The sequence below is a fragment of the Rhinichthys klamathensis genome, unplaced genomic scaffold, assembly GCF_029890125.1.
Source record: "Rhinichthys klamathensis goyatoka isolate OS25496 unplaced genomic scaffold, OSU_Roscu_1.1 h1tg000646l_1, whole genome shotgun sequence".
NCBI lineage: Eukaryota > Metazoa > Chordata > Actinopteri > Cypriniformes > Leuciscidae > Rhinichthys > Rhinichthys klamathensis.
In genome coordinates, this window is record NW_026607092.1 from 184,985 (window position 1) to 211,460 (window position 26,476).

A 26,476-nucleotide genomic window follows, 5' to 3' on the forward strand; every position below is an offset into this window, starting at 1 on the left:
TTGTGTGTGTGTGTGTGTTTTTTTTTTTTAATTGATCATTGTCAAGGCCCACATGGAATTCGCACAGATTTCAATTGCCCACATAATTTTACACCAACTCTTTCCCTGCAATTTATGTTTCCAGTGTTCTACAGTAGAGGGCGCTGTTAAGCGTCTCCTGAAAGAGTCCAGAACCTCCTGATCAAAACACAGGCGAAGAGAAGCAGAAACAAGAGAGATTGAGGCATTGCTGATGCACATGTAATCTATCGCGATCATAAAACCGCATATAAATCAAAACAGCCTAAGGTTGTTTATGGTGTTGATGGACTCGATCCACTACATCTGTGTTTTGATCATCGCTCTGAATCCCATCCAGACAAAAACACGATTTTCTCAGCTTTTGGTTCAAAATGTTGCTTTTTTATGAGACATACCCACATTCAAGTGTTAATAAAAAACACAATGCATTAAGTAAGAATAAAAGCAGAGGCTCTGCTCTTTCTTTTGTTATATTGTATGTTCAGATATCCATATATTTCTGGGGACTGAAAGATATAAAAAATGCTGGCGCTGGCGAGGAAAGAGTTAACGTCCCCATTAAATACTTTGGTTAGTTTATCATGTGCACAGCTACAAGCCTGTCGTCCATTGAACACATTTTAACATGTTCAAATCCTCAGAAAATGCAAGTGCACCGATTCCACATGGGCCTGACGTTAAGATTATAAGCATAACAGAGATGAGAATACAGTCCCAATTAATAATAATAATTATAATCAATACAGCAGGCTGAACATGTTTTACTGACTGCCTTCCTTGATTTGTTCTTTATCCCTAAAGACGATAATTCAGCAACTCATTGGTGAGATCCCCCAGCCACTGGTAATGGATGGCCCGTTATTCTCATCCGAGGCACACAGCAGGAGCATTGAGGAATGCTTAACTAGAACAACAAGCCACTGCATCCAAACTAAAACCCACAACCAACGTTAGACCGGCTGCTGATGGAGGATCTAGTTTTTCACAAGCAGTTTTAAAACTCTCTTAATCCGATTCAACATTGAGTCATAAGCAGGCCCACACACAATCTGCATGATGATTTCCTCTGAATTGTAATGCATTCATGGGGTTTGTTAAATATGCTGGCTAATTTGATGATTACGCTTAGTTACCGATCACAATAGCTTCATTTTACAAGTTTAAATCCTTTTTCGCAGGAAAAATCTGCAGATTGTTCCTGGGCCTGGTCATAAGGTAATCAGTTTCATATACTAAACGCATACAAACACTCAATATTTCTCTCGCGCGCACACGCAACCGTGTTTGTTCTCCTGCTGAATTAAGTTAAAATGTGTATTTAGCTTTTGTAGTGATACATGCATCCAGTAAGACTGCAGATTTACATATATTTTCTTAAAAATAAAAAGTAAAAAAAAGTATTAGAAACCCAGCTATACAGAGTCTTTAGCTAATCCACGGAGCGAGGTTTGGAAGGAGGAGCCCCGTGTCCGGATGTGATGCGGTTGGTTAGGAGGCGAGGAGCGGCGGCGTTTAGGTGCTACAGCAGGGACCTTTCGTGGGCTGTGCCGTTTCTGTCAGATCCACACCTCTGTTGCGTCCCGTGTTGGCACCTGCAGGCTGGGGCTCGTTCTTCGGCAGTTTCTTTGCTAAGGGTGCAAAGACAGAACATGGAAATATTATGGAAATGTACGTTTTATAATGTTTGCACGTTAACATGAAATTCCATAAAAAAGAAAGTCCAAAATGTGACGTTTTCCCCAGTAAAACCCAGGTACAAAATTAAAGGTCCCCTGACATGAAATTTTGGTAACGCTTCCTTTTACAGTCCTGTTACCCATGTACTTACTATGTCCTTATTATAGTAACTGGGTAATAACTAGGTACTAACCCTGAACCTACCCCTAACCCATGTACTTACCTTATATTAGCCAGTACTTTCTAGATAAGTACACTGTAAGTACACGTAAGTACTGTACTGTAAAAGGAAGCGTTACCGAAATTTTCATTTTCTGAGGTTTTTTAACATTAAAATGAGTTCCCCTAGCCTGTATTTGGTCCCCCAGTGGCTAGAAATTTCAATCGGTGTAAACCGAGCTTTGGCTATTTTTCTCTTCTCTGCAGCTCAGACGCGCTGATCTTGAATCTCGTATGATGTCATACGGAGGAAAGGTTACCTCCCCTTCTCTGCTTCGCCCGCCCAGAGACTTTGGCTCGCCCATGAGAAAACGAGCTAGGAAGTGCGAACGCGATTTGAGTTTTTCCTCGAGAGATATCATGGCTTGCAAACGAGCGGAGCATGGCAGTTGATCAGTGTTCGGATGTACAAATGAACACAAAAGTATTTTTTAGTTCCTTCATCCGAGCCTCTGAAGAAACAATGGGTTCATTTTATTTTCTCTGGAAATGCGCCGACACAACTTCACAAAGTTTTGTATGGTCCAAACATTTCCTCAACAGTTTCCTCAAATTGGGCCAATAGAGAGCTGGCCTCGATGAACGTCTGAAAATAAATCATCGAGCTACCAAGCAACACTTTCTGATGTGTAGCCTAATTGTTCAAGTTCAGACAGGTAATCTTTCTCTCAAAATCGTTCAATACGGTTTATGCAGAAGTCAAGCCAGTGACTAAAATATCAACTTCACATCGTTTCTTTTAGTAGGATGAAAATAATCTTATTTAAATTGTGAACAAATTATACAGAAAGCGATCAAACAATCTTTCCACACAGCGCGAGTTTATCTGGACACTCGTTATGAAATCAATGACGCACGTTACACTGCACAACGAAGCTCTTACTGTATGTACATCATCGTGTTCGCATTGGTGAAAGCATTAGAGAGAGTGCAGAAACTGCGTTGCAAAGATAAGATCTTCATTCTCGCGATCAACACACTTGTCATCTGCTCAATGCTCATCACGGCAACATTGTATGTGATGGGAATAGATCTAAATACTTTAAAAACATCTCACGATTCGTTAATCTCGATAGCTGTAATAGTAAAAACGTATAATAGCTGTAGTAAAAGCATTCGAGAGAGTTTCACATGTAATACATAGCTATTTCATATGCAAGCATGTCAGCCAATCACAGCAGAGGCCGGTTACACACAGCAGACACGCCCCTTCAAACAGAGCGTTCAAATCAGAGGCTAAAATCAGGCTAGGAAAAATGCCTTTTATTTCTAAATTACATCTAAAAAACATACTAACATTATAAGGGCAACCCAGGAAACATTATAAAATAATAAAAAAAACCATGTCAGGGGACCTTTAAGGGTATGCCCTGCAGGGCTCATGCTAGTCTCAGACTGTTGTCTGAACGTCAGGGGCCGGTTGCACCAGCTGTGCGCAAGTTACAACCGGTTACAACTTAGCCTAGTTTTGACGTAAATGGACACTAAGTTACGACTTACGCCGGGTTCACACCGGACGCTGAAGCGACGCGGAACGGAGGCCGCTTCCTTTCGGCGCCCATGTTAACCTATGGCGTCGTTCACACCAGACGCCCGGCACGCGCCGTGAAGCGCCAGTTTCGGCGTCTGGTCTATTTTTTCCGCGAGCCGCGAGTGATCCGCGTCAATTCCGGCAGGAAGTTACACCAAGAAACACTCGACCATCCGGTCAATTGTCAAAATATAAGCAATTTTCAAATTAAAATACCCTATAATACCCTATAATCAAAAGATATAGGGCAAGGGCTCTCCTCCTGTCTACTCGCACTGGGAAACAGGAAGAGGAAAATAGATTTAATAAATTTGAAGAGAGGATGTATATTTCAACGGTATATATACACTACTGTCTCTCTCTGGCTGCGTGTGTGTCTCGACAACGGATTAATAAAAGAAGTATACAAACTTCTTGGTTACAGAAACATGGTGTATTTATATTATGAGGTTATTTACTTACCCATGATGTAAAAAAAAAATAGCTCTGAATAAATAACAACTGAGCAGAAGCGCTTGTCGACCTCCGCGAAGAATACGCGTCTGGTGTGAACAGGCAGGCGCCGGACCGCGCGTGATTTTCCGTTCCGCGCCGCTTCAGCGTCCGGTGTGAACCCGGTGTTACGCACTACTAAATATTTTTGCGTTGCACCATTAAACTTAGTTGAAGCGTAACTATGTATAAACTAAATATTTACGGCAGCCTCCAATCAGGAGTAACGGTTGGACTACAATAGCAGACAGACTGAACTGCACCCATAAGCTCTTCTTTTACCTGACAGACTTCAATTCTTTAGACATTATGCTGACATTTAAACTCGCTTACATTTTAAAAGCGAGAACATTGTGAATAGATTACTTTGTTAGCGGTATAAAATCAATCATAATCAATAAATGTTATTTTTTGCGTTTTTTTTTGTATCATTACTTATTAATTTGTTTCAAATACAGTTTCTGAATGTAAGTTACATATAAAATACTTATGTTATTCATGATTAAGTGTCGTATTTAATTAAAACGTATTTTTACTGTTAGTTAAGTGAGGTAAAAGAAGTTAGAATGAAGGATAAACTGATATTCATAGCATTTAAACAACTTCTGCTCACGGTTTTGAAGGCTGCTATTGGATCAGAGACTAAATGTCATATTATGCGACTACGCATTACTTTACGGAGAGCTTACGACCTACTAGCTACGTTCTGCCTTACGAACAAATGGTGCAACGGAACAAAGTACAGAGTTAGTTACAAACTAGCTAGTAGTTACTAAATCTCTAGTGTGGACTTTACGTTTCAATTTAAGAAAGAACTTACGAACGGCTGGTGCAACCCTACCCAGATGCATAAGGCACACAAAATGGGAAACACTTCGGGAGTTTAGACGTCTTCGTCTGATTGGTTGAATTCTACAGGTTTTCCAGGTGTGTGTGTGTGTGTCGCGTTTTGTAACGGTCCGTCTGGAAACAAAGCTGTCGTGAGGCCAAACCCCCTCATGGAAGAGGAAAGCTGTTGTGTTTATAACTGTGACAAGGAGCGCTCACTAGGATCAACTAAACACTCGATTTTCAAAAGTATGTGAAGTTCGCAGCGCTATTGTTGCAGTAAACTTGAACAACATTCTTGAATTAATCATTTATTAGATGCACACCGTTCTGTTATGCGAAACTAAGGCTCATGTTGACATTTTTGTACCTCTAACTTATAATGGCACAGTCAAAAATGTAGTCTGTAACATTAAGGTTTCACAATACAGCAGACTTTCACAATCAAACATGGAAAACTGAACAAAACTTACAACAGAATGTTACAATGGAAATAAATATATCATACATATCAGAACTCATAGGTAAACTACCAGTCAAAAGTTTGGGGTCAGTATTTTTTTACTTTTAATAGTTTTATTCAGCAAGTACGTATTAAACTGATCAAAAGTGACAGTAAAGACATTTATAATGTTACAAAAGATTATATTTCAAATAAATGCTGTTCTTTAGAACTTTCTATTCATTAAAGAATCATGAGAAAATGTTTCCGTAAAAATATAAAGCAGCAGCACAGCTGTTTTCAACATTGATAATAATCATAAATGTTTCTTGAGCATCAAATCATCATATTAGAGTGATTTCTGAAGGATCATGTGACACTGAAGACTGGAGTAATGATGCTGAACAGTCACAGGAATAAATTACATTTTACATCACATAGAAAACAGCTATTTTTAACTGTAAAACATGTAACTTTAAACAAGTCTTTTAAAAAAACATGAAAATCTGACTGACCCCAAATTTTTGAACAGCAGAATGAAGGCTATTTGGCAAACAAGTAGTAGGTTAAAGTAGTTAACTTACCAATGGCCATGAAAATCTCGTTCACGTTCATTGAAGTCTTTGCCGATGTTTCCATAAAGAGCAAACTGTTGTCCTCTGCATATGACTGTGCATCCTGTGAAGAAGAAGACAAGAAGTCATGGTTTCAGGCTCTAAACAGACGTCTGGAAGTCTGCACGACATGTTTGTTTGTTTATCAACAGTTCCACATCTCATTTGTAAAGCCAACAGGAAGCGTCTGCTCCTCTGTGGCTGTTCAAACATCACAAACCTGAAAGTCCAACGCTCTCTTGTTGGCAAGGTCTGCCTTGTTTCCAGCCAAAGCTATTACAATATTTGGACTGGCTTGTCTTTGAAGCTCTTTCACCCAGTTTTTCGCACGTGTAAATGATTCCTGAAATAAAAAACATAACATGTATTTCTGTAAAGCATTTTCACTCTCATTTGTGCTTCATATCACATTTCATTTTTTTCATATTTACTTTCCCTGATGGGTCCACTTATTATGTAAGTGATAATTTAGTTTTTCATAATGATTTTCCATCCTCTCGCTGACCTGTAGCATTAAATGGGATGTTTTTTGTATCTATGTAAACACTCTTTTCGCATGTGAAATGAGTAACGGCACTTTGCTGCATTCACATGCTGGTTTGTCATAAGTGTAAATTGCAGGTAAAAATTTTCAGGAAGATAATGCAATGTGCTTAATAAACATAAAGATAAGAACCGCCCACCATTCTTTTTTTAATGTTTTTTTATACCAAAATGCTGAATATAATATGAAAAGTTGGTGCGTTTTACAGTGGTTTTAAGCACGCCCCCTCCCTTCCACTAGGCTGGGCGTGACGTCATAAAAGGTACTTCAAGCTTTTACTGTCCTATGCTCCAGGCCTGGAGTTACGTTATATTGGAGACCTAGCTAGCAAAAATGGTTAACTATTGTGATTGTACGGGATGTACGAATACATCAAAAACGGGGGAGAGGCTCCACAAGTTCCCCAAGGACAAACGGCTGATTCGTGCCTGTAAGTGTTAGCATAACTTACCCGAGGTAGAGCTTAGATCAGGCCCAAAAAAATCAAGCAAGACCCTACCCGAGCCCGCTGTGTCCGAGCCCGGTCCGGCCCTGCCCGACACATTAACTGTAATTATGAGCCCGAGCCCGGTTTAAACCCGACTATTTTTTAATACGTGGGTCGTTATAACTGACGTTCTCAACTACTTTCTATATTACTTTCTCCCGCCCGCAACAATGTTTTGTCCCGCTCCCACCCGCAAAAAGACTTTTTTTCTGTAGCTCCAAATACTTTCAAGTTAGCCTACGTGTCGCCACCATACACATCAGCATACACATGCTCCTCCTGATCAATTATTTGTTATAAAGCATTAACACACAAACCACTGTTATAACATAAAAGCAAGTGGGCTACTGCGTGCATGACTGCGCGCAAAGTGCGCTCCCATAATAATTCCTAAAAAGCTGACATCAGTTCATCGCGATCTCACACATCTCTGTTATTATCAATGAAGCTTTCATAATATATACACTGTGTCTGTTATAATTAGAGGATTTGCCAGCATACAGAATTCAGCACTGAACAAAAAGTCCGTTTTGAGCGGTGAGGGGAGTCTATCGTAAATGCTTCTGATTGGCCATTATTGCGTTCAAGAAATCAACACATATGTCTGTGATTGGCTACATCGCTCAACGCTGCAGACATGTTAGAAATAGAAACTCTGCCTGTAAACCGTTTCTATTTTGTTTTAGTTGTTCTTATTGCTTTTCTGCAACAGATGAATAAAAATATATTCGTTTTTATGTTTTATTCATAGATATTTCTAGTTTGCGGGAGTCCTGCGAATCGTTTTATTCTCCCTCAACCAGAGTGAGTGCATTACCGCCCGCGCTCCCTGTTATGACGTCATCACCCAGTTACGGTAAAAAACATGCTACCTTTGAAGAAACCCCAATAAATGTTATTTTAACGCATTTTAAGACAGACATTTTTACATATATACTAGAGGTCGACCGATTGATCGGTCGGACGATTAATCGGCCGATTTTTTGCATTTTTTACATAATCGGCATCGGCCAATATCCAAGTATATCAAGCCGATTATTAGGCAGGCGCATCTGCGGGCAGCCTAGTGTTGTCGTGGAACACGTGTTTGACGCGCGCTGCCGCTTGAGTCATTTTCCAGCCGAGTGAGCAGACCTCATACAGTGCCTAAGGCAGGAGCTAACTAAGTGCTTTGGAGAAAACGATAAGGATTCAATTCTTAAAACTCCTTTATATTTAATTAAAAACTTTTGATATGTTACTGCTAACTTTGAGAAAAAACCTGAATAAGCGACATGACATTCGGCTACTTTGGATCGTAGTTGAAGTTGCATTATCACAGACTCAGTAGAAGAGTTGCGATCATGTCACAATAAGTAAGCAATAATTTTGCAATTACAGAGTGAATCTGAGACTTTTATTTGTTCTGTTTGTGTGGCTTATATTTGAGAGGGTTGTCACTCAATGCAGAGAAATAAGTAACGATAAAATAAATAAAACCAACGCACTATAGGCTAGTGACAGACTGGCTTTGCTTTGCTAGCGGGTACGTTAGCTACAGACAGACCCGGTGCTAATACGGCACTGGAACCTTAACGACCGTTATCTACCGCACCGAATATCAACACGGATTTCTGTGCTTCAGTTCGGTGCTACTGTTATGCCAGTGCTTCTCTTGGATGCTCAGAAAACGGACGTTAGAATAACAGAAACATCGCTTTGCTGCACGTGACGCTAGTCAGCAGCGAATTTGATCATACCGTTAGTTAGTAGCTGGATTAAACATGGTTAAAATGCTGGCCAAACAGTGTAAAGTGTGACTGTATTTCACTGTAGACTAAAAGGTCCAACAGCGGGATGCCGCTGAAGAACAACAGACGGACGGTGCGTTGTGGGCATTTAAAGTTTTTGTAAAATATCATTTTCCCATCTGGTGGTTGTTTTTGTCGTTCAACAGCAATTTACTAGTGAAATACGTTATTGTTATAAGTTAAATTAAATAAAATATAATAAACCTTATATATAAAAAAATATTAAATAATTAAAAGGTTTTTTTCTCCTTTTTGTGATAATTAGGTTATGTTCATTTGGCTTTGTCCGTCAACAAACAAAACAAACAAACCAAAAATACAGCCCATGTTTCAGGCCAGTTTTTGGGAAGAGGATAGAAATGTTTTTAGCCTTGTATTACTTACAATGCACTGACATTATACATTTTTAATTTAAGTGTACAAGTGCAGATTGTTCATTGTTCAAGTGTTCAATAAATGTTTTTGAGAAATTTTGTCTATGTTAAGTAATTATTATTTCTGTTACATTTTATCTTTCAAATAGAGGTTAAAAACAAGCACATATCGGCCAAATATCGGCCAAAATAAATCGGCAGCATTAATCGGCCATCGGCCGAGCCGGATTTCAAAAGATCGGCATCGGCATCGGCCTGAAAAAAACCTAATCGGTCGACCTCTAATATATACTAGGGGTGTAACGATACACAAAATTGACGGTTCGGTTTTCCCATGGTTTTGACGTCTCGGTTCGGTTCGGTTCGGTTTAGAAAGCTAAAATTGCTTCTTTTTTTCTTTTTTTTTAAACAGTGGTTTAACGAAAAAATGGTATTTCTTTAAATTAATTCAATTACAATTAAACGTTTCACAATGATTAAAAAAAAATCTGCTAAATCTGTAAACTATATAGGGAGCCGCACATTACTATAACATTAAAGGTTGTAGCCTAGACTTTTAACCTAAATTCAGATGCTATTTATTTTTTAGATATAATAATCAACACACAACACATTGTATGAAAACATGTAAACTGAACACAAGGCAGTTTTTGCATTAACTTGTGTTTTACTCTAATTTGTTATTGAAATATAATACTTTACACAGTTGTCATTTTCATGAAAGATATTTTAAACATACATTAAATAATCAAGATATCATTAACAGGTTAAGTAAAATATAATATATAGGCTAACATGGTGCATTTATTTAGTGCAAGAGTTCATTTATAGGAACCAAAGTTGTGGACACTGAATCACTTGCCTGTTGAGGTAAATATAATGCTAGTGACAAGCTATGCTGTTTTATTGACGTCTTTCCGCTGCTGAAACACTGATTGAGCGATTACACTAGTTATGATGCCTTTCAGTAAGTATACTGCATCTTTCAACATACCTTCAGGTGTCCATTCTGTAACTGAGGAAGAGATGATCGCGTTTACCCGCGCGCCGCGCTGCCGTTTGAAATGAGGAGCTTAGTAGGCATACAGCGATCTGTCACGCCACATCAAAGAGCGCCAAAACGCCATTTATTGTTTGAATTTCGTGATCAAATAGACAGAATTTGAAAGATTACACCTTGCTTATTATCGAAAGTAACAAAACACGGATCTTGTTATTTGGTGTTAATGGTGGTTATTAGGCTACAAAACTGAATTTGTTGTGTACTGTACACAAGACATGAGGTCCATTGAGCCGGGCTGGGCGGGGCCGGGGTAGCAGGGGGCGGGGAGGGGCGTGTTCGGTACGCAATGAGAGTATCGCGATTCGAATCGTGTTTTCTGTATCGCGGTTTTTCGGTTCGGTTCGAATATCGTTACACCCCTAATATATACACATTGAGCACTTTAATTTACACATTAATTGGTTGTGGTGGTTAACCTGCAATTTACACTTTAAGAACAAGCCAGCTTGGTTTCAATAACTGCTCTTTTTAGACATGGGAGGAAGTGTTGAGTTATAGTACAATCTCAAAAGATGTCGAAAAATGTGATTCCTTGTTTAAACTGCAGAGTATGTAAGGACTCACCTCATTCGTAATGTCATACACCACTATGGCCGCCTGTGCTCCTCTGTAATACATTGGGGCCAGACTGTGGTAGCGCTCCTGGCCAGCTGTATCCCAGATCTCAAACTTCACTGTTGTGTCATCCAAACATACTGTCTGAGTCAAGAAGGCAGCTAGTGGAGAGAGGACAGGGACGGGTTAGGGCTTGCCATCTAGTGACTGATTGTAATTAGGGCTGGGTGGCATTTTGCTATACCATGGTGTGCGTGTATATACCGTAAAATAAGATTTTAGTCATACTGCCCATCCGTAAGTGCATTAACATTAGTGTTAATTTCGTTGACGAAAAATCTATGAAGAAAAATGTCCTTTTTCTCTGACTAAAATGAGACTACAGGGAGGAGATCGAATATTAGACTGTTTTTAAGAAGTCTTCACGAGCTTTCATGCTTTTAAAAGGATACTTTTTCTAATCTGTGTTTAACTTAATATTTGCAGTCTGGCAACCATGCGCACACGCTGTCTCTACACTGCGGAAGTGCCGTCGATGATCTGACAGACAAAACAAGTAAGCTGGATTTCAGCGATCTCCATTTGAGATATTCTGCTTAAATGAAAGTGTCACTCAGCCGGTCTGTGTTCCTTCACGAGCCGCTTGCGCTGGTTTCTGTTACTATCTGTGATCAAACCTTCGTTCTCAGTGATTTATCCAAACATGAATCTCTCAACTATATGAATAAATGCACTTACGCAGCTCTGTGTGACAATAAATAGTCATTTATTGCTGTTGTTTTAATAGAAAAACATGAATGTAATTATTGGAATTACTGTGAGGAATTTCACCACGTTCATTTTTGAGAGAAATGTCTTGTTTTCATAAAGTAGAGAATGTGTAACTTATGACAAATAGCCTATTAAAAAAAAAAAAAAAAACGGAAACTAGATGAGGTAAAATAAACCATGTGTATGAGTTGACATTCTCTAGATTTGTGCGTATATGTGTGTGAATGTAAAAATAAATTCTCAAATGACAACAATCGTTGTGATTTATAATTTTGAACAAAATAATCATTAGCCTATTATCAATTTAACCATTTTGGTCCACTAAAATTTGACTTAAAAACAAAACAAGGTTGACTAAATATGATGATAACTAAAAAGTACATTTGACACAGGACCAAGACTAACACTAAATGTAAGAATAGCATCACTTCAGATATGGGTTATTATTATACACCGAAATGGAAGTCGTACCTCCTATTGTGCTTTCCTGAAACTCGTGAAACTGTCCTTTTACAAAGCGAAGGACTAGACTTGACTTCCCCACAGCAGATTCCCCCAAAAGCACTAGTTTGAATTGACAGATTTTGTTGCCGCCGTTCGGCCCATTAGGTCTCGTTGCTCCACCTCTTCCAGCCATGACCCTGAGCCCAATCTCCTGTACTGAAGTCAAGAGGTGCTTCTCAAACACTCACTCCCAGATCTGCGGAAACAAACATTAACAATCTAGTATCACTTCTCAATTCACAACACTATTAAGTAATGCAATATATCAATCATCAGAGGTGTCTATCCCCGCTCGTGGAGATGCAGGGCTGGGACAGTACAGAAAAATGGGCTCTTGTTTTTCAAATGTGGTTTACTTGGTTAACCAAATACATCCTGAGGATAACAAGAGGTGCATCGGTGGACGATAAGCAACTATGCCATTTTCCTTATTCTGAAATATAAGCAAAAATCTGCTTTGGGATTTTTCAAAAAAGGTAAGTTGAGACCCAGATCTTCAGGAGCAGGACTGAGCCCCTCCTAATAAATGAGACTGGTTATACGTTTAAGTAACACTGATATAGAAAGAACATCTATTGTGTAGTTTGTCATGCCATTAATTACATCCATTCCAATGCGGTCACATGACTAAACGATGGATGACCGACATTGTTCAGGAACTGTCACTCTAGTTAAGCCTTAAATATCCATTGTGCTTTGACCCCAAAACCCAGCCTTGTGTCCTTTAAACATTCCTAAAACAAAACCAAAGCCACGCTGGGAATGAAATGCAAGCTTACTACATACATATTATGGTATGGAAGCCCATTCCCCCACAAAAGAACAAAAAACAATTCATGCATTGAGATAAAAAAAATACATAATTATGACACAAAAGTAAAAATAAGATCAAAAGTAAATTATTAATCTTGACTTTGTATGTCACACTTTAGACTTTATCTCATAGTTATGATTTCTTAATCTAATATTTGTGATTCAGCAAAGTTTTTTTTAATTATTTTTTCATACTTTCAGGTGTTTTCCATAGTAAAGTACGAAAAATAGTAAATTCAGGTATTCTGTGCATTCAGAAGACGTCCATAATGTGCATGTATACTGCCTAAACTGTATGGAAAGTATTATAATATGCTATTCAAACACAACCCAAGTCCCTTTGCCTCTCTGGTTAACCACCTCTTAATATTCTAGGCTATATATACTTATAACTCTGTTTATATCTTATATAATATAGAAAGCATGAGACAGAGTGACCGTGCAAAACATAGGTCTATCATGATCAGACAGAACTTGAGATTGCTTCTAAAGACTTTTAACTTAAAAAACGATGATAAATAGCCATTTATAGACATCGCACGTTAGATTTGATACGTATTCAAAAGAAAAAAGAAAACATTTTTGGTGATAACTTGACTTGTTTGACGTGTAGCATAATCTGGCTCATCAAAACAAACGCAGCAGGCTTTGATCGGCTAATATTGTGTTTACTGTTCAAGTCAGTAAGTAACTTCAATTTCAGAGGAATGGTCAAATAAAATCACTGAATTATTCAAATGGAAAATGTATTTAGTGTCATAATATGAAGCTCGAGCTGCCTGTTAGCTTGTGATGCTAACTATGCTAATGATATTGTATCTCTCTCTCTCTTTTTCTCTCTATTACACACATGTGAACAGCCACTAAGCTTACTGACAATAGTGTTCCGACCGTCTCAGCCGTACTTTATCGGGGGTGTCAGTTTCTTAGACGCCCCGGTTCAAATGGTCCCTGAAAGCTAATAGTGCTAATGCTAAGAGAAAAACAGGCCGAGCGCTCTGCGTATACACACAACGCTGAGCGAGACCTCTCATAAATAAACCGTTAAAAAGTTGAACGGAACAACTGTATGGTTTACTTCAAATACAAAGCCCAAAAGACGTACATTATTATAACAGAACAAATGTTTAAAGCCCAAAGACTCGTACCTTCCTCTCGGTTCCTCCCAACTTCCCCTTTCGCATCAAAACTGATGAAGACGGATCGGATGACTGGATCTGACGTCAGACGTATCGGAGAGAAATTGGCCAATCACAACAGCGCTTCTGACAAAAATGTTATTCCCATAACACAATGGGTTATAATTTTTTACAGTCTATGGTTATAATAATTGATAAATACAAAAGTAATAAAAATTATATATATATATATATGTTGTTATTATTAGAAGTTTTCAAATACTTTTTACTTTAAACTTTATACTTTTGGAGGCTCTGGATAATCATCTATAATAACAATTTAACTTCTGAATTTTTATTTTATTTTTTTGTGCAAGAGTCATGTATTTTATTCATATCTTCAGTATTTATGAAGCCTATGGAAAATGAATGATTAAAAAACAAATGACTTGTTGTTTTACTTCAAAAGAAGAATTAATTTATTCACGAGCTTTTTCTGTTTTAAGCGCACTGGCAACTTTAGTATTTGTTGTAGGTATATGAAAGATACAGGCTAATTTTAAAATAGCAAAGAAACCAGCTTAATTTAGAGAGAGATTTTGTGACAGGTGCACGTCATTGCCAGGTTGACGCTGAGTTTCCTCCAGCGTTGTCAGGTAACGGAAGGTAAACAAACACTGCTGTTGTTTTTTGTTTGAATGCTTAATTGGTTGTAAATAAAGCTGTGAGTTTGTAGGCATGAGTCTCGTCGAGCGGAATATGTCCACCCGGAGACGCAGAGACACATTTCCAACCATCCGCGCGGTATGAGTAATTATTTCTCAGAATAAGTTTTGATCTTTTACTTTTACAACTGTAATTATGCTTAAAATATTTCGAAATGCTCAGTATGCTCATTTCCACTTTAAGGCAGGGAAGCTCGTTCCAGTTGGAGACAGAACTAAGTCTTGTCTGCAGGAAATTACACCAAGGGTGGGTAATTCATAGAAGATTAATAGTGAAACATACATGAATGAATGAATGAATGAGGCATTTATATAACGTTAGCGCTTTCATATGTACTACTGTACACCCAAAGTGCTTTACAATCATATCAGGGGTTCTCTCCTCAACCAGCACCAGTGTACATGTAAGCGTACAAACATACATACACACATACTTCTATATATATATATATAGGCTATATCATTTTATAATATTTTTTTTATATAGCCTGTAACTCCACCTGTGGTGAGGAAGTTTGTCAGTTCTGCTCGGCCACCCGTCGGCACAGTTCGGGTCTTCCATGGAAAAGCAGATGACCCTGACATCGCCAGCGCTCTAGTCCATGGTGTGAAGACCAAATCATCCATTAATGTAAGACATGTCAAATAAAAATTCTTCTAGTGACTGTGTTCTTATTGCTTGATGTTCAAACTGTCTATTCGTGTTTCACCCAAAAACGTTTAGAGAAAAGCAACTTCTCGCAATTAAAAGTGCATCAACAATTTCTGTCTTTGTTGCAAGTATAACAGAATCTTTGTGTTTTGTATTTTTAGGCTGGATCAGTGATTAACCCCGCACCGAAAACACGCTTCCAAGAGAGGCTGCGTCAGTGTCAAGAGATCACCTATGCCACCAGTCAGAAAGCACCTCTTGGAAGGTCACAAGTTCAAGGCCCTGGTTTACCAAGCTGGCTTGACCCTGAGAAAACGGCTTTTGGTGTCACAACGCTCCAGTGTAAGAGTAACACTGTGCGTCCCAATGCGCATACTTATGTACTGTTCAAATAGTGCAAGTAGTGTGTTCACTGAAAATTACAAATAGAATTAGAACACTTTAAATAACAGGATAATTTCAATTTTTTTAATTTCAAAACACTTTATTTGTCCCCATGGGGCAATTAATGAGGCCACATACAGTAACGTAAACATTATACATAAAAACATCCAATGTGCACGGAATACATATTAATGGATACCTAATATATATTAAATAATAATTAAAATCAAGGCATGATAAACAAGGGGGCTAGAGATGGTGGAGAATTTAAAAGCTGCACATATTTGGAAACAAAGGTTGCCTTCCTCCTTTGTGTCCTAAAACATGGACAACGAAGCCGTCGCTGTGAAGGAAGGCACTCAAAAACAGAGAACATTACATGTGAAGTGTCTTGCAAAATCCTTCCAGCCAACCTCAGCATTTGCTGTTCACTTATAATAGAAAGAGCCCTTATGGGGAGTCCAAAAGTTTTTGAGCAGACTTTAACCGAGCGCTACAGACTATTTCTATTTTGGAGGCTTATAGAATGAAACCAGCAGACAATGACACTTTCAATACAGGAGTAGTAGAACATGATGCACTTATTTAAACGAAAAAACAAAGTCTGGACTGTTGGACACTTCATGCACTCAGCTGTCCATGCTTTAATTATGTAGCGAAGGGAAATGAAACCATGACTGACAAATTAGCCTTATAAAATTCATACACTGCACAGTTGAGTGTATATTGTATAAGTGCGTCATTTGGGACACAACTATAGTGAAACTTCAGTAGCATGCTCATGAATTGACTCAATAATACACTCACCTAAATGATTATTAGGAACCCCATACTAATACTGTGTTTGACCCCCTTTCGCCTTCAGAACTGCCTTAATTCTACGTGGCATTGATTCAACAAGGTGCTGAAAGCATTCTTTAGAAATGTTGGCCCATATTGATAGGATAGCATCTTGCAGTTGATGGAGATTTGTGGGATGCACATCCAGGGCACGAAGCTCCCGTTCCACCACATCCCAAAGATGCTCTATTGGGTTGAGATCTGGTGACTGTGGGGGCCATTTTAGTACAGTGAACTCATTGTCATGTTCAAGAAACCAATTTGAAATGATTCGAGCTTTGTGACATGGTGCATTATCCTGCTGGAAGTAGCCATCAGAGGATGGGTACATGGTGGCCATAAAGGGATGGACATGGTCAGAAACAATGCTCAGGTAGGCCGTGGCATTTAAACGATGCCCAATTGGCACTAAGGGGCCTAAAGTGTGCCAAGAAAACATCCCTCACACCATTACACCACCACCACCAGCCTGCACAGTGGTAACAAGGCATGATGGATCCATGTTCTCATTCTGTTTATGCCAAATTCTGACTCTACCATCTGAATGTCTCAACAGAAATCGAGACTCATCAGACCAGGCAACATTTTTCCAGTCTTCAACTGTCCAATTTTGGTGAGCTCTTGCAAATTGTCGCCTCTTTTTCCTATTTGTAGTGGAGATGAGTGGTACCCGGTGGGGTCTTCTGCTGTTGTAGCCCATCCGCCTCAAGGTTGTGCGTGTTGTGGCTTCACAAATGCTTTGCTGCATACCTCGGTTGTAACGAGTGGTTATTTCAGTCAAAGTTGCTCTTCTATCAGCTTGAATCAGTCGGCCCATTCTCCTCTGACCTCTAGCATCAACAAGGCATTTTCGCCCACAGGACTGCCGCATACTGGATGTTTTTCCCTTTTCACACCATACTTTGTAAACCCTAGAAATGGTTGTGCGTGAAAATCCCAGTAACTGAGCAGATTGTAAAATACTCAGACCGGCCCGTCTGGCACCAACAACCATGCCACGCTCAAAATTGCTTAAATCACCTTTCTTTCCCATTCTGACATTCAGTTTGGAGTTCAGGAGATTGTCTTGGCCAGGACCACACCCCTAAATGCATTGAAGCAACTGCCATGTGATTGGTTCATTAGATAATTGTTCCTAATAATCCTTTAGGTGAGTGTATAGGGCGGCTATATATGTTTTTAAGAAAATGTGTGAATTCTTTTAAATGCAGTTTCTAATGGTGGTGAGGTGATCAATCCACCTAAAAGCGCACAGCAGGTGCAGAAGGAAGCGGACGAGGGACATCGGCTCTACATCCGCTCACACGGCTCATATTCAGTAGGTCAGTCAGATTGCAGCCCATTTATGGGTCTCAGTCTTTATTTAGGTTTATGGACCTTAGTTAGGTTAGACGCCACTGAATTTAATGCAGGTTAACACATTATTTTGATGGTCCCCTTTAGACATTCTGTTGAATATAAGTAACTCCATGTCAACTATCAGTCATTAGAGTATTAGTGCTTAATAACACTTTATTTTGATGCTCCTCAACAGATATTCTACTGACTATCAGTAACTTTACAACTACATGTCAACTTATTCTACTAACCGGAACCCTAACAGTCTACTAATACTCTAATGAGAGCTTGTTGCAAAGTTACTTATAGTCTAAAAATGTCTGTTAGGGAACCATCAAAATAAAGTGTAACCTAATGCGGACGAAAACATGGCTGTGATGGATAGACTTACAGTCTTTACAGTGGCACACACAGTATAAAGGTCCTAGATCATGTCAATTTCACAACTCGCAACTGTTTCTGTCTACTGAAAGTTTATTTTCAGAACGACGCAGCTGAACAGTGTATGTTGTTAAAGGGGTGGTTGAATATGATTTCACTTTTCTAACTTTTGTTGGTGTGTAATGTTGCTGTTTGAGCATAAACAACATCTGCAAAGTTACGAAGCTCTTTTTGCTTTTAAAGATATATTTATTTAAGGACTACAACAAACGGCTGGTAGGGACTACACCATATTCCTCCAGGGTTAGTAGTGACATCACTAACCCTAGAATGTACATAAACCCCGCCCCCTGAACACAATTTATAGATTATCAAGACAGAATATGCTAATCAATGACTAGAAGATAACTACACATAAGTTACATAAACTCATCAACTAACCACTCAGAAATGTCCTGTTGTTTCTACATGTTGTCACTTCTTGAGTCTCTCCATTATTGTCTGACTCCGTTTGAACATAAACATTGACATTTTCAGTGCATGTGTGTGTGAGGTAAAAGGACACAAGCTGTTGAAGCTCCGCCCCCCTGTGCTGAGAGCAGCAGCTCATTTGCATTTAAAGGGACAGACACAAAAACAGCGTGTTTTTGCTCACCCTAAAAAAATTATGCTATATAGAAATATCTGTGGGGGTTTTTTTTTTAGCTAAAACTTCACATACACACTCTGGGGACATCAAATACTTATTTTACATCTTGTGAAAAAGGCATTTTACCACCCCTTAAAAAACAGTCCAAACCATTGAACATCCTGTAGCCTTCAAAAATTAAATACAGCTCTACCCTGACTAAGGTCTATAACTTTGCATTTTAGTTGGTTTCAAACTGAATTCTTGTGCTCATTTTACCATTGCCTCAGAAAACGATAATAGATTGCATGTTTTGCAGGTGAGCGTTTGGACAGAAAGTACAATTGGAGTCGCTATGGGAGAGAAAGTAGGTTTGGTGTCCCGACGCCTCATCACAATGATGGGAGAAACACCTCCAAATCTCTCCACTGGCCCAGTGACACACTAATGTAAACTTGTATAGTACTGTACATACACATGCACATTAACAGAGAGAGAGAGAGAGATCCAAGTAAAGAAAACCAGAGATTAATTGCATTCCCATTACCTAAATCAATATACAGTCAACATTTTAAGTTGATCAAAGTTGTCAGAGACAAGAACGGGTATTGTTCAAAAATCATGTATAACTTTGATGAAAGGTTTTGATCCACTTTAAATGTTGACTACTGTATTTTGGGATATAACTATGCCTCCAGAAAGGTAACAGGGTTGACAGTTTTACTATTGTGACAGCTATTATGAATGAATATTCAGTTTATAATGGCAAATCATATTTCATTTGAAAATTTCTAAATAAGCTCTAAATGACAAACTAATATGACAACATTATCAGAAATGAACAATTAATTAATCTTCATGTCTTAAGGCACAACAGCGCAAAATTATCTTCGAAGCGCTGCGACGACTTCAGAGAGAAGACTCAGCCACAAACAGGCAAAGTTCATGATCCGTAAGTCATGATTAAGAGCAGTTTTGTTAAATACTAATGACATTTTCACAGTTTCTGCCACTGTGTAAATCATCTTTTCTGTCTGTGCATTAATTTATAGAATTGCGGAGACATTAAACGTTCCCAGTGATCACACATTCGGAGTCTTGATGAAACCTGACAGCTTTGGTAATTTGAATCGTCTGTCACATTTCTGTCAGAAATAAATTAGCAGCCAGTATTGTAGAGAATTTATGATTTATTCTTTCTTGGTGTGTGAAATACATCATTGTGGAATTACAACTTGGACATTCCTGTAATCGGTACGAAACAGAGAGCGCTTTATGAATCTCTCACAAACATTCATAGTGTTGTAAAGAAAATGAAGCCTAAATTTAGGACATTTGAGAGGCTTACACATGATCCGGGTACAGTCAAACCAACATTTATTCAGACACTTTCTACATTTCTCACATTATCACAGTTTATTCGCTTTAGTTTAGAAAATGGTAATAAAATACGACAAGAAGTCAGAGTTATTAAATCAGTTGATATTTCACTGGTTTAGTCCGTCCTTCTGTTAGACTCTCACACATGAATTATGTTGAATATCTGTCAGCTGTTAAATTTAACTACACAATTAGATAATACCAGTTTAGCTCAACCAGTGACCAAGCAATGCTTCATGTTGTTCAGTCTGTGTGTAAAAGAGCATTAGCAATTACAGAAAACACACTTGAAAACATGATCAGGTCAAATAATCAGAATAATTTTTGGTCCCACATTTTTATAAATTTTACTGGTAGTCACTGTATGAAGAATTTTTGTGTATAATATATCACAGTTGACTTTTTTTTGCATAAATGAACTATAGTGTCCTCCTGCCCCCACTAGTAAAAAAAAATATAAAAATTAAAATATGGTGTCTGAATAATGTTTGGTTTGACTGTATGTTCTTGACCGGTTTCGAGAGACTCATCCATCTATACAGTAGTTCTTCTTGTTTTTCCTCAGGTGTAGGAGATCTTCTGCATCAAACTCCACCTGGAAAGTACCTGAAAGGTAAAGACAGACAGCGATCGCTGGTCAGCGCTGTTCGCCAGCATCTCAAGAAGTCCAACTACCAGAACTTCAGCTCATTACTTAAAGCATTCAGATACTACGACAAGGTCAGAAGCTGTTGTATTAACCATTCGTTTCTTAAAGGGATAGTTCACCCAAAAATGAAAACTCTGTCAGTAATTACTCGCCCTCATGTTGTTCCAACCCCGTAAGACTTTCGTTCATCTTCGGGACACAAATTAAGATATTTTTGATTAAATCTGAGAGCTGTCTCACTCCTCCATAGGCTTCTATGGGATTGAAACTGGCCGGCCCAGAAAAGTTATGAAAGACATCGTTAAAATAGTCCGAGTGACTACAGTGGATCAACCTTAAGTTTATCAAGCGGCGAGAATACTTTTTGTGCGCAAAAAACAAACAAAAATAAAGACTTTATTCAACTATTCATTTCCTTCTCTGTGGGCCTCGAGATTTCACGTAGTTGAATTTATTATTATTATCACGTAGTATATTGCGCAAAGCTTCTGTTGCACGTCACACGTAGGCTCACTATTGGCCGACGCTGGTCATGTGTGTGATGCGTGTGACACATGGGCGTAGATTACGTGTCCCCCCCCCCCCACTTTTTATAAAATGTAAATTCGTCCCTCGCACTTTTTCATAGGGCAAATGTGTCTATGACAAGCTGAGGTTTTCGCGGGTGTGTGTATAGCCTGCCCTACATCGAGATTTAAAATCCAAAGAGTCAAGGATAGTCTATCTACATACGTGACTTTCACGCTTCCATGGTAATAATCAGTCACTCGTGCATTAGCTTACGACACGCCCATGCTCGCACCCGCGCCGAATCCATCAGTTTCATAGAGTTCAAAACGGCAAAAAAACCTCTTCACTCCTTTTTCACGAAAAAGTCAAGCACTGTATAAGTAAGTTGTCATGTGGTATCCGAATTGTGTTGCACAATGATGAATAACTCTGCCTATTTCTCTTGTTGAATAATTAACAAGTTTTGTTGTAAATTGAAAATATTCACTATACCCGCACAAACGTGCACTATTTTCAATCTTTTTTTATTCGTAATGTCTTTTATTTTCACAGATATGTTATCAAAGCCCTTCAAATTAGAATAAACATGGTGATTGTTAATGCTGAATTTGTATGTTCATGCATTAACAGCCACGATCTGCTTGAATCAGGCAGTAACATGTTTAGACTATGATGTTCACCATAATTCGGTAACACTTTACAATTAGATAAAGTTTGTAGACAAACTTTAAGTTCTCTTGAAAAAGCCTAACTAGAAAGTTTGAAGTATTTTTAAAAGCTTGATGTTTGAAGGTTTTCAATTGGAAAGTTTTAGTTTAGTAAGACAGACTTTAGGCTATTAAGGAAATGTTATTTTGCCAAAAGAAGAACTTTTATTTTAAGTAAATGTGTGATTCAGTGTGATATTTAACCATATTATCATGCTTAACAGTAACACTGATAATTTGAATAATTGTAATGCGATGATCAGATCTAAATCAGAGAATATCATATGTTTGGGCGGTTGACGGGTGGATTATTTATTTTTAACAGTGGATTCGGGGGACTCAAGATTAATGAATTTATCTTTAAAATGTACAAAATTTTCTTACGGGGGGGCATGCCCCCGAACCCCCCTAGAAGTACCGAGATCCACCTACAAAAATACTGTGGGAAACACAGGCTATATGATGGTCTACGAAAAATAAAAATGTTATTATCTAATTAAAATACATGATCAGGATTTTACCACCTCCGCCTCGCCAGGAAAAACCCTGCATGTGCAATATAAAGTACTGAACATCTGCATTTCTTTCTTTCTGTTTTATTGCTTTAAAAATAAATAGCATATTAAGCCAATTAACCTGTCAACAAAATTCTGAAAAAAAAAATGTGATTACACTTGACATTCTGTCCCCCTCACTTTTGAAATGATGGCTACGCCCCTGGTGTGACGTACAACACAGAAGCATTGCGCAATATCACTACGTGAACTCGCTCGAGCCCCACAGAGAAGGAAATGATTAGTTGAATAAAGTCGTTATTTTTGTTTGTTTTTTGCGCACAAAAAGTATTCTCGTCGCTTGATAAACTTAAGGTTGAGCCACTGTAGTCACTCGGACTATTTTAAAGATGTCTTTAATAACTTTTCTGGGCTGGCCAGTTTCGATCCCATAGAAGCCTATGGAGGAGTGATCCAGCTCTCAGATTTAATAAAAAATATCTTAATTTGTGTTCTGAAGATGAACGAAAGTCTTACGGGGTTGAACAACATGAGGGAGAGTCATTACTGACAGAGTTTTGATTTTTGGGTGAACTATCCCTTTAAGAAAAGCGTCCTGAAAAGCACTTCACTTGAAGCCTCTGTGTATAATGCATTATAAAGGTATTCATTCAGCATGTTACCAGTTTTCTTTGTCTCGTGCTGCAGAAGGGTCAAGGGAAAATCGATAAGGAGGATCTGAAGGATGTTTGCCAGCAGTTTAACATGATCATCAGTGACCCGGTGCTCGATGAGCTCATGGATTACTGTGATGCTGATAAAGACGGACTGATCGATTTCATGGAGTTCTCCAATTTTCTCAACTGGAAAGACAAAATGCCAATCAACAGGGTGGAGCAGAAAATCCTCACAGGAGGTGAATTCAAGCGCTCTTGCTCATGACCAGTGTTAATGTGTAATAATGCATTATTACTAAGTAATTAATTAGTGTCATTTATTTACAAGGTAAAGGACAGTTAATTCTGATGTAATTGCACTAAATACTGTATTGACTAGAGAACAATTCAGTATAAAACAATAGTGGATTTAACATCGAAATTTACCATCCCCCTGTAGTCAATTTGTATCCCTTAAAACTCATCTTTGATCACCAAAGTTACATATTTAAACGTTTTTTTCATGCCTTAAAATATCTTGAATGTAACTCGACACCCTTGCCTCATTTAGTATGCGCGGTTCTATGAATATGCAAATGAGCCCCGCCTCCACTCACTCACTCACTCAGAGATCCACTGGTTGACGATCACACGTTGATCTGATTGGTTACAAGCTCGTTTGTGACGTCAGAAACACCAGAGATTTCAAACCGTCTTTTTGAGACTGTCTTTGGTTCACTGCAGTTTTAAGCAGAAAATACTCAGCAATGCTGTCGACTTATGAACTTACACATGATGTGTCTTAAAGCATATTAAAAACACCACATAGACATATAAACAACATTAAAAACTGGATTTTCACCACAGCGGGGCTTTAAAATTTTTATTTTTAATGTAAACTTAATACTTTGGTCAACTCAAGAATAATTTATTTAGTTTTGATTTAATTGAATGAATTAAAAGAGCAGTTTCATTTCTATTCCTGTATTGTTTAATTGGTAGAGGTTGATATGGAATTTAGAAAGTAATAAGTAATGCAATACTATTTAAAGAGTAATTACAGTAATATAATACACTATTGAAGATGTAATCAGTAGCTAGTATTACTCTTTTTAGAGTAACTTGCCCTGCACTTCAAGTACACAATCTTGTATCTTTTTGTGTTTTTATGATTTGTTTGTTTTATATAATGTTGTGATGTGATTCCTCTCTGAGGTAACTGGTTTAAATATTTAAAGGAGACAACGAAACTGTTGAAACTGAGGGCTGGTTCACAAACAACACGTTTTTGCTGTTAAAAATGTGAAACGCAGGTCAGTGGAACGAAAATAAAAGTGAAAAAGGTCTAGAGATGCATATATAAAAAAGAAAAAAGGAACTTTTTTAACTTGAGTGCCGCATTTTTATAATCCCATGTAATGGGATGCGAGACGCGAACCCAAGACGTCCGTCTAGTGTGTGTTTACATTGAAAAACAATGGAAACGTAGGAAAGGAAAAACTTGTTCCGTGTAAATGTCCCCTAAAACTGATGTAAAGGCATGCGTCAGATATTAATATGGCTTGTATCTTTCAGAGCGCATGGCCTGGTCAGCCCCGGCCAACATGCAGCGAGCCGACCTCCAGACAGCCGGCGCCATCAAGCCTCTGATCAGACCTGAAGATCTGGAAGCTGTTGAGCTGGGAAACACCAGGAAGACCCCAAAAACCCTGTCCAGACCCAGAAGTGTGCAGGACCGCTTCATCACCTCGTCCTCTCTCATCAATGCTGTCGTAGGGGGTTCTTCCCCTGCCGGTAAGTCTCACACTGAACCTTCGAATGCCTTTAAAAAGTATTCAAACTACACAAAGCCTATATAACCTCCAGGCTTTTTTTCAGGGCATAATCAAGATTATCTTGGTTAATCCCATAAAGCCTACATTTATAAATAAATAATCAATAAATAAATAACCTTAAATAATCAACAATTTGCTAATAAAACCTGTTGCACACAATCTACTACATGCCTTCTGTCACCTTTAGCAAGTAAAAAGGACTTTTAGTATAATTATAAAAACGTCCATCTTTGTGTCAGTTTGCTGTGAAATCTAAGAATAACTTTTATATTGTTAGTCATATTTGAAGGTGAACACACTGGACTGAAGCAACTGAGGTTTACTTGATTATATGGTATTTTTTTTCAAATCATATTAATAAAAAATGATCCATCAGGCTTTTGATGAGCGTTTATTTGTTTATCTCTCCATCGTCATTGTATTGCATTGTATATATGTTTTAAAACTAGCATTTAAAGCATTTAAATATAATCTTACTAAGAAATATTATTGATACAACTGATATTTATATGTATTTTATGTCAGTAGTCTGCTATTCTGTTAAAAAGATCTCATTGATTTACATTCATCTTACTTTTGGCCATATAAATATCAGCATCTGCACCAAATTACATCTTTTTGGGCTTTTTTTCCCATTCTCGAGTATAAGCTCCATATTCTCATTATATCATAACCATAAAAGCCTGATGTATCAAATATGATACACAACTTTAGTCTAAAGGTTCAATTTAACTCTTCGATTTAAGAAAACGAGATGTTTCTGGCTATTATTTGATCTGTCAAGCTTTACAGGGTTAAAATTGTACAACTAGAAAAGGAAAGTTAACGTAGTCTTGTACTAGTTTTCTTCTGATTGCTTCCCGTGAATAGATTATCATATATACGGAGTACCATCAGTACGGACCGATCTACCCGCTCCTCGTATCAAACGCATCGGTGACCGGACGAACTACGGAGACGAATCGACAGCACGTGATCTGCTGCACCCCCCTCTGCATTCCCTCTACGGAGTCCATGAAGAAGAGTTTTTAAGCCCTCGCACTAAAGACCAGGTGAGTTTTAGAGCGCTGCCATGTTACATTATGATTTAAAGGGGGTCTACAATGCCAAACAATGATTACAAACAGGTTAATATCAACACATTCATCAAAGGTATATTGCTTATCATATAGATTGCAGAGATTTTCCAAAAAGTGGGTCTCAACGTTGCGGAGGAGACATTTGAGGAGGCCTGGAAGTTGGCGTCCATGAGAGATCCTGTTGGTGACGTTTGTGTGGAGAGCTTTCGAAATGTTCTCAGTGAACTACAGGCTAATTAAAGTATTTCAAGTGTCCTTAAGCAGGGGCTTGTTTATTTATTTATAATGCACTGTTGATTTGCATTCAAATGAATGATCCTTAAAGAGGACCTATTAGGCTTTTTTACATGTTCGACTCTCTTTAGTGTGTAATGA

The 26,476-nt window shown here is 38.2% G+C and overlaps 2 protein-coding genes across 3 annotated transcripts; one reads left to right on the forward strand and one right to left on the reverse strand.

Annotated features, from left to right (window-relative positions):
* Positions 1–1,321: 1,321 nt before the first annotated feature.
* Positions 1,322–13,986, reverse strand: rab5ab (RAB5A, member RAS oncogene family, b). 2 transcript variants are annotated; one of them, XM_056241492.1, is made up of 6 exons: positions 13,874–13,986; positions 11,880–12,108; positions 10,647–10,798; positions 6,045–6,167; positions 5,795–5,888; positions 1,322–1,649 (listed from the first exon to the last, which is right to left on the reverse strand). In XM_056241492.1, the coding sequence occupies exons 2-6, from the start codon at positions 12,043–12,045 to the stop codon at positions 1,534–1,536; spliced, it is 651 nt and encodes a 216-aa protein (XP_056097467.1). In that variant the 5' UTR covers positions 12,046–12,108; positions 13,874–13,986; the 3' UTR covers positions 1,322–1,533. The 2 variants fall into 2 exon arrangements, with proteins under 2 accessions (XP_056097467.1, XP_056097468.1); XM_056241493.1 differs by having other exon boundaries at positions 13,831–13,905.
* Positions 13,987–14,581: 595 nt separating this feature from the next.
* On the forward strand, positions 14,582–26,353 carry efhb (EF-hand domain family, member B). The gene is made up of 13 exons (XM_056241488.1): positions 14,582–14,647; positions 14,753–14,815; positions 15,056–15,199; positions 15,382–15,562; positions 17,656–17,766; positions 19,111–19,240; positions 19,660–19,743; positions 19,844–19,911; positions 20,737–20,891; positions 23,240–23,447; positions 24,763–24,981; positions 25,893–26,074; positions 26,195–26,353. Exons 1-13 carry the CDS (start codon positions 14,582–14,584, stop codon positions 26,339–26,341), a joined length of 1,758 nt encoding a protein of 585 aa, XP_056097463.1. The 3' UTR covers positions 26,342–26,353.
* The last annotated feature ends 123 nt before the right edge of the window (positions 26,354–26,476 follow it).

What these genes read in the sequence shown, in the direction of transcription:
- rab5ab (XM_056241492.1), bottom strand. Translation starts at nt 12,045, where the DNA reads ATGGCTGGAAGAGGTGGAGCAACGAGACCTAATGGGCCGAACGGCGGC. An exon ending in TCAGGAAAGCACAATAGGAG is followed by an intron (nt 10,799 to 11,879) that starts GTACGACTTCCA and finishes TCTCTCCACTAG; the next exon opens with CTGCCTTCTTGACTCAGACA. An exon ending in TGTATGACATTACGAATGAG is followed by an intron (nt 6,168 to 10,646) that starts GTGAGTCCTTAC and finishes TTTTTATTTCAG; the next exon opens with GAATCATTTACACGTGCGAA.
- efhb (XM_056241488.1), top strand. Translation starts at nt 14,582, where the DNA reads ATGAGTCTCGTCGAGCGGAATATGTCCACCCGGAGACGCAGAGACACA. An exon ending in AGACCAAATCATCCATTAAT is followed by an intron (nt 15,200 to 15,381) that starts GTAAGACATGTC and finishes TTGTATTTTTAG; the next exon opens with GCTGGATCAGTGATTAACCC. An exon ending in TGGCCCAGTGACACACTAAT is followed by an intron (nt 19,241 to 19,659) that starts GTAAACTTGTAT and finishes TCATGTCTTAAG; the next exon opens with GCACAACAGCGCAAAATTAT.